Here is a 12,241-nt window from a genome sequence, read left to right on the forward strand (position 1 = left end):
ACTCTTTTGCTTTTAACTGCCAGGCCACTCAAAGGAAACACGAAGGTGAGGATACTACCAATTTGCCGAAACCTTTGCCGTAAGTCGAAATGCAGAGGTCGGGTTCGAACCATGGACCTTCTGGCCAGCAAACTAGCGCTTTAACCACTGAGCCAATAGTTGGAAAATGGAAAGAACATTAGAAACCAGTATTTGACTTACCGCAGCTTTTCCAATCGTTCCTGCTCTTGGCGTTCTTTCTCCAGCCGGGCTTCTTCCTCCTGACGTAGTTGCTCCGCCAATTCTTGCTTCCGTCGATCTAGCTCAACTTGTCCTTGAAGGAAATTCTCCCTTCGTTTGTCCTCAAAGCTCAGTGCTGAACGGAAGGGAATAAAACACAAAAGGACCAGGGTTGAAGCTAACACATAAGCCCAAAAATATAATCCACCTAATGATGGAGCAGGCAGATTTTCAACATCATTAGTAATATCAGTGCCCAGGTCCTCAACATCAACATCAGGTCCTCAACGGAGACATATTAAAAAAGCATGGTAGTTTTTACGGTTGACACGAGCACCACCTAGATCCATGCAAGCATGACTATAAAGCACACCACTATACACGCGCTGACTCTCTGCGTCCGTCTACAACAGCTGCTATTCTAATGGCAAAAACGTGAACCAATCACAAGAGACGGAAACCACTGCCGGAACACAAAAAAAGGTTGAAAACCTCGTGTTCTTTGAGGATCGAATGTTCATGGAATCAGTATGGTTCCTCACAGCGTCCGGAATAGACTTTAGTGTTCTCAATCTGAATCCATGGTAGCGTTTACCACGATGACTACGAATACAAAACGGATTAGGAGACTAGAATTGAGTTTGTATCTCAGCCCTCGTGTTTCTTCTGGGTGGCGTGTCAACTAGACACTGAAAGAATGCTACAGCTGGAATAGTATTACTTTTTGTTCTTAGGAGATAATGCTCAGCTGACCAGATACTGAGAATTGCCATAAATTGAGCTTATAATATTGTTTCTTCTCCAGCAACCACCCTCGTGCGTCCTATTTCATATTTCATCCAAAATGGATTCAGTGTCCCCACAACCTCTTCTATTACAGATCTCTTCTGATTCAATTAATCTCCACTTGAGTTTCCTTAGAGCGAAAGTCGGGACTATTCATCTTCAAAACTATACTGAACCTAAGCATGATGTTTGACCTTGGCCAGCAACTGTCTTGCGCGACACGAGTGCCCCCAAAACATTAAATTGTAGGTTTTCAGTAGTATGGATAGCAATTCTCACAGCATGGTTCCCTTTAGAACTGACTACGGTGCATGGTAACTGTAGAAAGTTCCGATACCCAAGGTGTCAGAAACAGCATATCCGTAGTTGGAGATGAGGAGATAAGGATATGACAATTGACGAGGTGGAAGATGAGCTGTGCGGTTCCATAGAGCATGACAGCTGATATACCATAATCCCCACCACGAAATTTTTAAAACATTACTGAAGAGGGAGTAGTGCTTAGCCTCACCATTAAAGGCAACACCTATCTTCCAATGACACACCATCAAACTAATACATTTGCCGAAATTCATGTAGTATAAAGGGGGAACGATGAAAGAGGAAACAAGCACTGGTCCACCACAATTATCCTGTCTCCATCTTGATCAGTCTGGATGGTAGGATTTCGAAAGCACCTCTCAAACATAATATGTTAACGGGTAGAAATATGGGCCTGAAATACAGGCTTTAGTGACTGACATAACAACAGTGAACGACTGTTTTTCGTAACTGTCCGATTATTCTTAGCCTCTGTGTTTTATTGATCACTGTGGAGGACGAAAGGTATCCTAGTTAAAGCTTCGCTCGTTTATGGATGGAGAGTGACGCAAGCAGCCCCACAGGCAACTGGTCATAGTCGTTATGGAGAGCATGACATCAGTGTTCAACAATCATACTTCGCTTCCCTTCAACCATGATTCATTTGAAAGCCATTCGGAGCAGGAGTTAAGCAAGCAACGGCGCCTGTCCCATTCTCATTCTGGACCAAAATAACGGATCCTACGGGCTGGCGCATGACCTCGTCGTCAAGACTGTGAAACATACCCGATCCTCATACACCCACCTAGTGAGCCTCATCAAAGCGTCAGATGACTAGATTTCAAGACCACAGCTTCGTAATTACCGAGTCTTTCAAGATAAACGACTATCCAGAATAGACAACTTGATTACAATCCAGTGATCAGATTGCCTAAACTACTAACCACCTAGTTATACAAACAATCACTCTTTAAGTAAGTTAGACATGAGAACCAACGAGATAAGGTAGATTTTCGTTGCGATGTCATAAGTGTTATACTGAATCGTCGAAATGAACCATGTGTGCGAAACCACCATCGACAAAGTGGGTTTAGAAAAATGAAATATTTTAACCATGAGTTGCTTTCGACTAGGGTCCTTGTGCTTCTAGTTGAAAGCAACTCACGGTTAAAATATTTGATTTTGAAATCGACTTTGTCGATATTGGTTTTAAACTAGGGTCCTTGGGCTTCGGAGCGAGACGGCTCAAATGGTTAGAGCGCGAATTGACTGACCGGAAGGTGTGGTTCGGACCCCACCTCTACCTCTCGACTTCCTCTGTCTAGGCTTGGACAACCTGACAGTATCGCAGCCCTCGTGCTTCCGTTGGGTGGCATGGCAGCTAGGCACTGAAAGGGTTCTGCAGCTGAACGATTGCTTTTTTTAAATCTTATCCTTGTGCTTCCTTCGGGTTGCATAGCAGCGTACGGATAATGGGCTTCAGATATGTGCGGATCATCGTCTGTTCCTAGCTAGCACGAACTTCCAACACAAGCGCTCAAATCAAGTTACTTGGAGGTCACCAACCGCAAGACAGTCGTGGATGCAAGTAGACTATTTGACTATTCGTTACCGATGGATAGCGTCGATTGAAGAGTATCATTCTGGCGTATGCAGTTTGACTATGATCATACAATTGTGCGGACCCGGCAATCCGCTTTTTGTCAGCATTACGCGTGCAAAAGCAGAGCTGCTCCATTCATCAACTTTGACTGTTTGTCCAAGCCACCTGATTCAACTGAATGAACAGTGGATATCATTGAGACTAGCAGATCATACTGCTGTCGGAAAGGCTATACCAGCAAAGAGTGACTGTGATGGCGCTCGAACATCTCTCAGACACCGGACAATCAGGAGCTTATGACAGAGAACGCTGGTGGATTTCGAAGAGCCGGGAGATGGAGAAAGTCATCGCCGCAAGCAACAACCGCACTCTAATTCAGCTGATTCGATAAACCGGTCAAAGGAAGGCAGATGTCAGTGAAGCAATATGCGAAAAAGACATAAAAAAAACAGCAATTCACTCCCTCAATCTTCGCTTTGAGCGATGGGGGGAACATTTCAAAGGGAAGTTCAGTTAGTCCGCTTCAACATAACCACTGAAAGAAGCCAGCAGGCCTGAATGGAACGCCAACAACACCGCACCATTGACAGTAGAAATTCAGTGTGAGATATCGATCCTCAAGCAGGACAAGGCGCCTGGCGCAGATGGTCTGTACCCCGAACTCTTCGAAGAAGGTGGCGAGGTCCTGGTGAACAGCCTAACATCCATACTGCAGATTTGGAACGAAAACAGAATAGCAGCTGAATGGAACTCCTTGACCGTCATCCCAGTCTTCGAAAATGGCGCAAAAAGGTCATGAGAAAACCATCGTGGTATCGGCTTGGTGTCAGTTGCATCTAATTTGCTCTCTGGCATTATTTTGCGCAGGTTGACCGATTATCGGGAGAGACAGATTCGTGAAAATCAAGCTGGGTTTCGCCCTGGCCGAGGGTGCACCAACCATATCCTTATCTTGAGACAGATTCTTGAACAGCGCCACTCTAGATCTGACTCTGTCGATCGTGAGAAACTTTGGTGGTGTCTTTTGACCAACGGTGTCCCTTCTAAATGTATAACCCTTATGAGGGCATTGCAGGCGAACTCCTGTGGTCGCATACGAGCACACGACAAACTTTCGCCTGAGTTAACCATGCCAAGTGGTGTAAGACAATGCTGCCCTATCGCATATTTCCTCTTCAAATCTGTTATTGGTGTGCTGCTTGAGATTCCTCTGTCTGTCCCTGAAACCTCGGGAGACAAGACGTTCCCTTAGAGACATTGAGTAAGCGCACGATATTGCTCCCCTTGGTTCCGATCCTTCAAAAATGCAAACGATTTTAAATAATTCTGCCACACTGTTTGGCATGTGCTTCACACCTGTAGATTGTAAATTGCTGCTACAAGACTGAGTGGGACCAAACCCAAGCCTCATGCTTGCAGACGAGCAAGTCGACGTGGTGGATAAATTTGTTTACTTGGACAGCTGTATGAGTTCCGGTGAACTGGTTGGTTACTTCTCGCATCGGGTAGGCCAGGGCAGCTTTTGCTAACCTCCGACACCTACGTCGCCGACGTGATGGGAGCTTCTTTGTCAAGGGCAGAGTTTACACCGCGGTGGTGTATTCCATACTGCTTTATGGATGGGAAACGTCCCTTCTACGTGCAGAGGACATACGAAAGACGTCAGTGTTTGACCATCAGTGTCTCCGAAGCATAGATCAGGTCTGGTGGGAACATCGGATTAATAATGCAGAGGTACGCTAGGTGGTTCGGGAAAAGAGGAACTCTCCCGCTACACATGAATTACTCACTCTTTATAACTTGAGCGGGTTAGGACATGCACTTCGCATGCCGTCTGCCTAGCAGACTTGTCGCTGAACTCTGTGCTAAATGGAAACGACCAAAATGTAGACAGCGTATGATCTGTCGGTGAAGTACAAAAACATTAAACAGTAAACAGTCGGGCCGACAACTGCCGCCTTGTTGGATGGAGATCCCAGAAATCAACTCACTAGTGGTCAATGGCACCGCCAGAAATGGCCCAATCGCCCAGTCAATGGTGCTCATGCATCAAAGCTATCGCCTTAAATGGGTAGCTTCCCGGTTCCAGAAGTAATCAAATATGCCATCGCCTCCAAGGCTAGGCTACGTCCTACACTCTCCCACTTTCCCGTGATCGAAACTGTAAAGGCTGAAACCAATCTGACTATGGCACACGGTTTATAGATCGACTGACTGAACGACGCCGAAAGTGTTACAGCCAAAAGCTATTATTACTATTGTTATTATTATTACTTAGGGTCCACATATGTCACGTCCCAAATCCCGTGAATATGCGCATCTGCTTTGAAGTGACTGAAATGTAGTGGACTCGTCTGGATAGTTGTGATGTTACTCAGATCCGGGCAATACAAAGTGATTCTTGGTACCAGAAGTGATGTTATGAAAGGCATATGAAAACTGGGTCCGTCAAACTCACCGGGAGCTTTGCCTTCATCCTCGCTTGCGGGCTGAGTTGGCTGCAAACTGGACGGTGTTTGACGCCCTGCTCGAAGCTGGAGAGAAATCGAACCAGAACATTGAGAAACTGAGTGTGCGTTGGCAAGAGGGGCATAAAAACGGCATAAAACTCTTTGGAACAATATAACCATGATTGCCTAACCCAGTGGGATTCGCAGTTGTGGTGCGCCAAACGGAAAGAGAAGTAGGGAGTCTTGAAGTCATGAATCAACATCAAACAGTTTTCGGAAACATGGCTAATAGACCCTGGTTTGATGCTCCAGTTTTCAAACCAGGGAGATAAACAGTGGCGTTCTATGTCACTGAGGTGGAGAATCACAAATGAAATGCGGCATTAAGCATGAAAAGGAATGACGAAAGGAGATAGGTATTGCGCACTGTGTGATAGCTAATGATCTGGTAGAGCAAATACTATCACGTTGGTCGTGGCAACTCTAGTACAGAGGCCCTTAGCCAAGGAGGGTTTCTGTATTGGGGAAAGTACGCTCCATAGCGCAACAAGCGCAAATTACGAGTTAGAAAAATAGGTATAATATTTTCAGTATACAATCCACATAAACAAGCTCTACAAGATCGTCATTCACGTGTTTGCACAAGAGTGAGCATCGCGTTCACATCAGGTGCAATCAGTTGTGCTACACATTCTGCTTTTCCGTCATTAAATGCAACCACTCACATAAGTATGCAGCACTAGTTGGAAAAACTGATGCGACTCGGTTTAGTTACCAGTCCATAGACCGCCTACCAAAGTACGCTGACTCCAGCTGCCATGGTTAGGTGCACTGGGAACAGGTGTACGTTACCGAATTGGGACTGTTATATTTATCTGGCGAAGCGAGGACTGGGACAACAATGCTGTAGCGATACATTTGACGCATCGGAAATCGGCGAAAGCTGCCCTAAGCTTCTCGATCCCATATGAAATTCTGTCTTTAACCGAAGTTTATGTGTAATTGGTGAGACGAATTTCTCAAACACATCAACAAGCCCCTCAACAGGTATGCTCAAACTTGCAGCAGCACATGTGGTGAGCGTGCGAAACCGTTAGGCAGTATAAGTTGGGTTAGCTACACTAGGTTGTATTTCCGAAGACTGTGATTTCGTTGTATGGAAATGGTTAACGGAACAAGAGAACTGTGTCAGAAAAAGGTTTACAAGAAATGGTCTTAAATTGTATAGTCTTAAACTGTACAACGAGTCCCACAAGATGAATGTATTACTGGTCAAATACACCATGAAAGTTCTACGACCAATTCTATGCCTGTAAAATTCTATTCTTTGAAGGCCGATACATCACACAGAGACCCAAACAGCGGGAACAAACCTGGGATGGATAAAGACCGGAGGGTAATGTAGCAGGGAGCTGAACACCGGCGAGCGCTTTGTCTATCAAAAAGGCCGCGATGCAGAACTCATCACAGTTCAGGTTCCCATCTTTGTCCAGATCAGCGAGAGACCTATCATCGGGAAAGGGTTGTATTGTTACAAAAACAAACAGAACCCACCAAATATGGGCCAAGATTTGCTGAGAGAGGCCGGATTGTAAGAAGACGCCCCTAGCTTCAACCCCAGTGATGAAGCCACGCTTAGCACGATCGTGTTGGTTGAAGAGAAGTCGGTATTTCGGTCTAGAATTTGGGCCAATGGTCCAATTGTGTGGTTCATTCAAATCTGAACTGACGTTACTGTCCGTTGGAACAGGGGAAACGGAGGGCGCAAGTCCATTCAAACTGGGCTTGCCTAAAAACAAATGCCATTAGATATATTGGAGTAGAAAAGATGCTGGGATACAACTAGGATGAGTCTTATTCGTTTAAGTTGGTGAAAAAAACATGTTGCCGCGAAGATACGATCTGAAACTAGTCAATAAACCTTGACATCTAAGCTGAGCTCGGATGAAGGCATAGATATACATACAAAGCAGTAACATGGGGGAGAAGGTTCTTGTCAGCTGAAAGGAATGGCAAGACCTTTTCGGTTTTGGCAAGTCTGTTGTGCTGTACAGAAAGAAAATACCTTCAGTTTGTTGACTTTACAGATATATCACCTGGTGATTTCGTCTCTGTAATAAGAAAACCTCTCGAGAAATACACTCATTTGCAAATCAATTTGGTCTTCACGAAAGACCCAACTGAACCTCTCGTCTGTGAAACCGGTCGTGAGCTGTTTTCAGCAACCTTGTGAGTAGTTTCTTTCATGAAGAAAACCTCACTGTGGAGGCTTTTGAGAAGGTAAAGGTTAGAAAAATAATAAATCTTAACAGCATGGGGTCGTTATAGAAACGAACCGAGCCAAATACAACTCTCATCGCTTGAAGTTCTGTGCGTCCGGAGGAAGGACTAAGGCAAAAGAACTTACTCGATGGCAATCCAACGGGTGTGTCTAGGACAGAGGAGCGAGATAGGGAAGGTGAGGATGACGGGATAAATACAGGCTGAGGATCATTCTTCAAACCAGTCGGGAGGGTTGGAGGTAGCTGCATGCCTTCCAACTTTTTCTTAATCAAGAACATGGCAATTGAGAACTCCTTCTTGTCCAGTTTCCCATCAGCATCCATGTCAGCAAGACTCCTACGTAAACCACAAAACAAGCGGTAAAACGGGAAGAATAGAAATCTACCATATCTGTCCTAGAACTGTCGGTGGAAGGCCTGACTTGAGGAAGAACAACTTCACTTGTTCACCTGCACCGGAAGCAGAACCTGAGAGACAAAGATTCACCTACCAGTTATGTAACCATTAGTAGGTTTGAGGAATTGAAATTGTGCATCATGCTTGATGCGTTCATCTGTGGTGACGACCCATGAATTCCAATCGGCTGCAAGTAGAGTATGCAGGAAAACAAGGATGGGTCAAGGGTATTGACACCTGAGTTGACAACTGGTTTACGCACCTAGTTCGCTGCTTACGTTCGTAACAGAGTTATTGTAAAGGGACCAAGCCGATCTCACTTATTCGGGGTACACGAAGGCCACTGATCAACCTCAGAAATAACGGGGGCTGCAGAAAATGTTATAAATGGATTTTATGGAGTTGCATTCCCTATCAGACCTGGAGTACATAACCCGTCCCCTAGCATCACCATACCAACAGAACAAATAACAGTAAATCCCTGTTAAACTATCACTTACGATAAGGTCACGTCCACATTTTATCGACCATTGGCCTCTGCAAACAGCTTTCTGTAACATCTCCCGTTATACGACTCTCCCCTATTAGATGTGTTATCCACTAACAACAAGCTTGCTTCCGTCCCACTGACCATATGCGTCTGCATGTTTAGTGCTAATGGTGGTTCTACCAATCCTACAATTTTACTTTAGTTCTTATCAGTGGTTCTAATTGGAAAAGCCATATTGGGAAGGCCCCACAACTGCATTCACCACCTGATCTTACATAACTAGAAAGGAATAAAGACCATATCTACGAAGGTGGTCATGTAGATGAATAAGGTTTTCATATATATATATATATATATATATATATATATATATATATATATGAAAACCTTATTCATCTACATGACCACCTTCGTAGATATGGTCTTTATTCCTTTCTAGTTATGTAAGATCAGGTGGTGAATGCAGTTGTGGGGCCTTCCCAATATGGCTTTTCCAATTAGAACCACTGATAAGAACTAAAGTAAAATTGTAGGATTGGTAGAACCACCATTAGCACTAAACATGCAGACGCATATGGTCAGTGGGACGGAAGCAAGCTTGTTGTTAGTGGATAACACATCTAATAGGGGAGAGTCGTATAACGGGAGATGTTACAGAAAGCTGTTTGCAGAGGCCAATGGTCGATAAAATGTGGACGTGACCTTATCGTAAGTGATAGTTTAACAGGGATTTACTGTTATTTGTTCTGTTGGTATGGTGATGCTAGGGGACGGGTTATGTACTCCAGGTCTGATAGGGAATGCAACTCCATAAAATCCATTTATAACATTTTCTGCAGCCCCCGTTATTTCTGAGGTTGATCAGTGGCCTTCGTGTACCCCGAATAAGTGAGATCGGCTTGGTCCCTTTACAATAACTCTGTTACGAACGTAAGCAGCGAACTAGGTGCGTAAACCAGTTGTCAACTCAGGTGTCAATACCCTTGACCACCAGTGAGATATTTTGTCGTGAACTGCTTTATAGGGGGAACTCACCCATTCTCAGAAATCGGGAGAGAAAAAATCGTTTGCAGAGGTGGGTCTTCCTCGTCTAGAAACCCAGATGAAATATCTGAAATGGAACAAGAGTAGTCATAATGACCTTACAGCAGGACAACCACAGGACCCACCACTGAGGTCATGTAATAAACCACATTTAAGTTATATTGCGAAACAATGGTAACATCAACATGATGTGTTTAAGCAGTAAGGCTTACTACCTGTTAAGTAAAGACGACGTGTTCAGAAAAACAAAGTTCTGGTTTGCGAGTGCAGTCACAGGGAAATTTCCAGATCATCGATCACGATGACGGCAACGATGAGGATTACATTGTTGGTGTGCCATTCTTGCGGTATGACGGTCTTCACTGTGACCACGTTCTGCATCCGTTCCATATTACTGGTGGTCTTCTCGAGAAGCTGACTGCCAAAGCACAAACACCTATTTCGAATTGCTACAGGTATGCCGTACGAACTTTGTACGTTGTGTTTCCATCTACTGAGGGAGTAACATCTATATCTCAATCTTCCGCAGGTGTTGTGCCAAGAGCTGTGTTGCAATGAGCCAGCTAAACGATCTTTTTCTGTCAATCTCTACACGTTTCTGCGGTAACCGAGCCTGGTGACTGATTTGCCATTCGAAGGGACATCAGTGGTGCGCTGTTGGATGGGTAGCTCCTCTCCTCGTGCCTGCGCTTATACAGTTTTCAAAGAACAACTTTAAGCTATAACGTGATTAGTCGTTGACAATCAGTCCACATGGGGCCTATTGGTCCGATCGTGATCTGTCTTCTGTTGTAGGCTATATTTCTTTGGTTCGATTTCTCCACATGCTGAAATTGTCATCCATCCTCTGCTGCTCGGGAGGCTTGTTCTAGATCCATGACCTGTGTTGGTTCACCCTCCTGGTGTTTGACCGCGTAATGATGTACCTTCTGTTTTCGGTAATTTGCTGTCTTCATTCAGATTGGTCAATTTTCAACTTATAGTTTACCTAAATGAGCCTGGCTGGTTGATTTGTGCCGCCTCTTTGTTGGACTCCCATCATTTTGGTTCAGTTTGATGTCGGATTTTGTGGTCCTCGATGAGACAATTTACAGGGCTGGTTGATTTGTGCCGCCTCTTTGTTGGACTCCCATCATTTTGGTTCAGTTTGATGTCGGATTTTGTGGTCCTCGATGAGAGCCGCAATTTACAGGCCAATTAATAGTTTAGTTCTATTGGTTTATTCTCTGATTCATTGTTCGGCTCCTGATTCCAGGAGTCGATAGACAGAGTTGATCGGAGTGGGTCTGTTTAGTAATCAATCAGTGGGGCAACACGCCTCCAGTAATTTACGTTCTTTTTGTTTCTGCTTTTGCACAAACGATTTCGTCAACTGTTTTACCGGTAGTCCTGTTAAGGAAGCTTCATTCGTCTCCTGGGCTTCCAGTTTCTGACGGCGTCCTCAGGCTTTCTTTAAGTTCTTTGGAAACATACACTAGCTATCTTTGCTAGGCTTTCTCAAGACAGTAGTCATCGATCCCATGGAAGTCAAATGTCAGTGTAGTCGCATCGGAGTGGTCGAAAAAAAGCTTTGAAGGCCGTAAACACAACTCCTTCAGGACATCGCGAACCGTCATCATCTTGCTCCTTATTGACAATAAGTTCATTGATTAGAGCGATACGACTCGCTGGAAGTAATGAAATAGCATTCTTTCGTCGGTCTACAGGTTCTAGATTGCGATCGCATGTACGAACCATCGAGCTACCAAGAAAAAAAGAAAGCGTTCAACTGTAGCACCCTTCCGGTGCCTAGCTGCCATGCCACCCGAAGGAAGCACGAGGGCTGGGATACTACCAGGCTGCCCAAGCCTAGACAGGAGAAGTCGAGTGGCGGAGGTCGGATTCGAACCACGCTCTAACTACTTGGGCCATCTCGCCCCCATCGAGCTACCAAGACCAAGCTGCATATCCTACAAGGAATAACAGTTGTGCTCTTATGGGGTTGACTACTACGCGGTGAAAACAGGTGATCTGGCAGTTGTTTGGAGAACGCTAACTCAAGCGTTTATGCTGAGACATTGTCTCGAGTAGGGTAACTTGGATCGCTTTCAGTTGTGTACATGGCAAGCATTCGGACCAGACAATTTGCGGGACACTTGATCAAGGACAGCGACATGAATGCCCTTCGAAAAAAAGAACCAGCTTATGCAGACATTTGTAGGGAGTGCCCTCTTCATCTACGAAATTGGGGTCAAACAAAACACGCTGAAAATAAAAATAAGCAGCTCGTGTCTCCTGAATTGATGATGAGCTCAAACAAGTTGGACAACTGAGCAACCCAAACACGAACCTGACTAGAATCCATTCGAATCACTATTATCACTTGCATTAACGTTCAACGCCCTACAACCACAATTTATTAAAAAGCCTAATTGTGAAGAGGGTGAATGTAGGTAAGGGATATAATGCTAGCCTACCATAACAATTCCTAGGGACCTACACCGCCCGCAATTGGACGCTGCTACGGCCAATAAACCCACCTCGCACGTGAGTGGTCGGACGACGGGAACCTAGCCAGTCATGCATGAGGTCCACCTCCGATTGGTCGAAAATATGAATCCACCGGAAAATGTCTCATTATCCACTGTATGCAGGTTCCCAACACTATGTCTGGGAGGCGTCATAATTTTC

The 12,241-nt window shown here is 44.8% G+C and overlaps 1 protein-coding gene across 1 annotated transcript in view; it reads right to left on the reverse strand.

Annotated features, from left to right (window-relative positions):
• T265_14462 (hypothetical protein) overlaps positions 1–12,041 on the reverse strand; it is a gene marked incomplete at both ends in the record, with an annotated part of 68,160 nt that extends 56,119 nt beyond the window's left edge. Inside the window, 6 exons of the mRNA XM_009173751.1 lie at positions 202–355; positions 5,367–5,544; positions 6,732–7,147; positions 7,766–7,977; positions 9,563–9,638; positions 12,028–12,041. Of these exons, the coding sequence (XP_009172015.1) occupies positions 202–355; positions 5,367–5,544; positions 6,732–7,147; positions 7,766–7,977; positions 9,563–9,638; positions 12,028–12,040 (1,049 nt within the window). The remainder of the gene's footprint in view (positions 1–201; positions 356–5,366; positions 5,545–6,731; positions 7,148–7,765; positions 7,978–9,562; positions 9,639–12,027) is intronic.
• Positions 12,042–12,241: the final 200 nt, after the last annotated feature.

The sequence above is a fragment of the Opisthorchis viverrini genome (assembly GCF_000715545.1).
Source record: "Opisthorchis viverrini unplaced genomic scaffold opera_v5_200, whole genome shotgun sequence".
In the NCBI taxonomy this organism is placed as follows: domain Eukaryota; kingdom Metazoa; phylum Platyhelminthes; class Trematoda; order Opisthorchiida; family Opisthorchiidae; genus Opisthorchis; species Opisthorchis viverrini.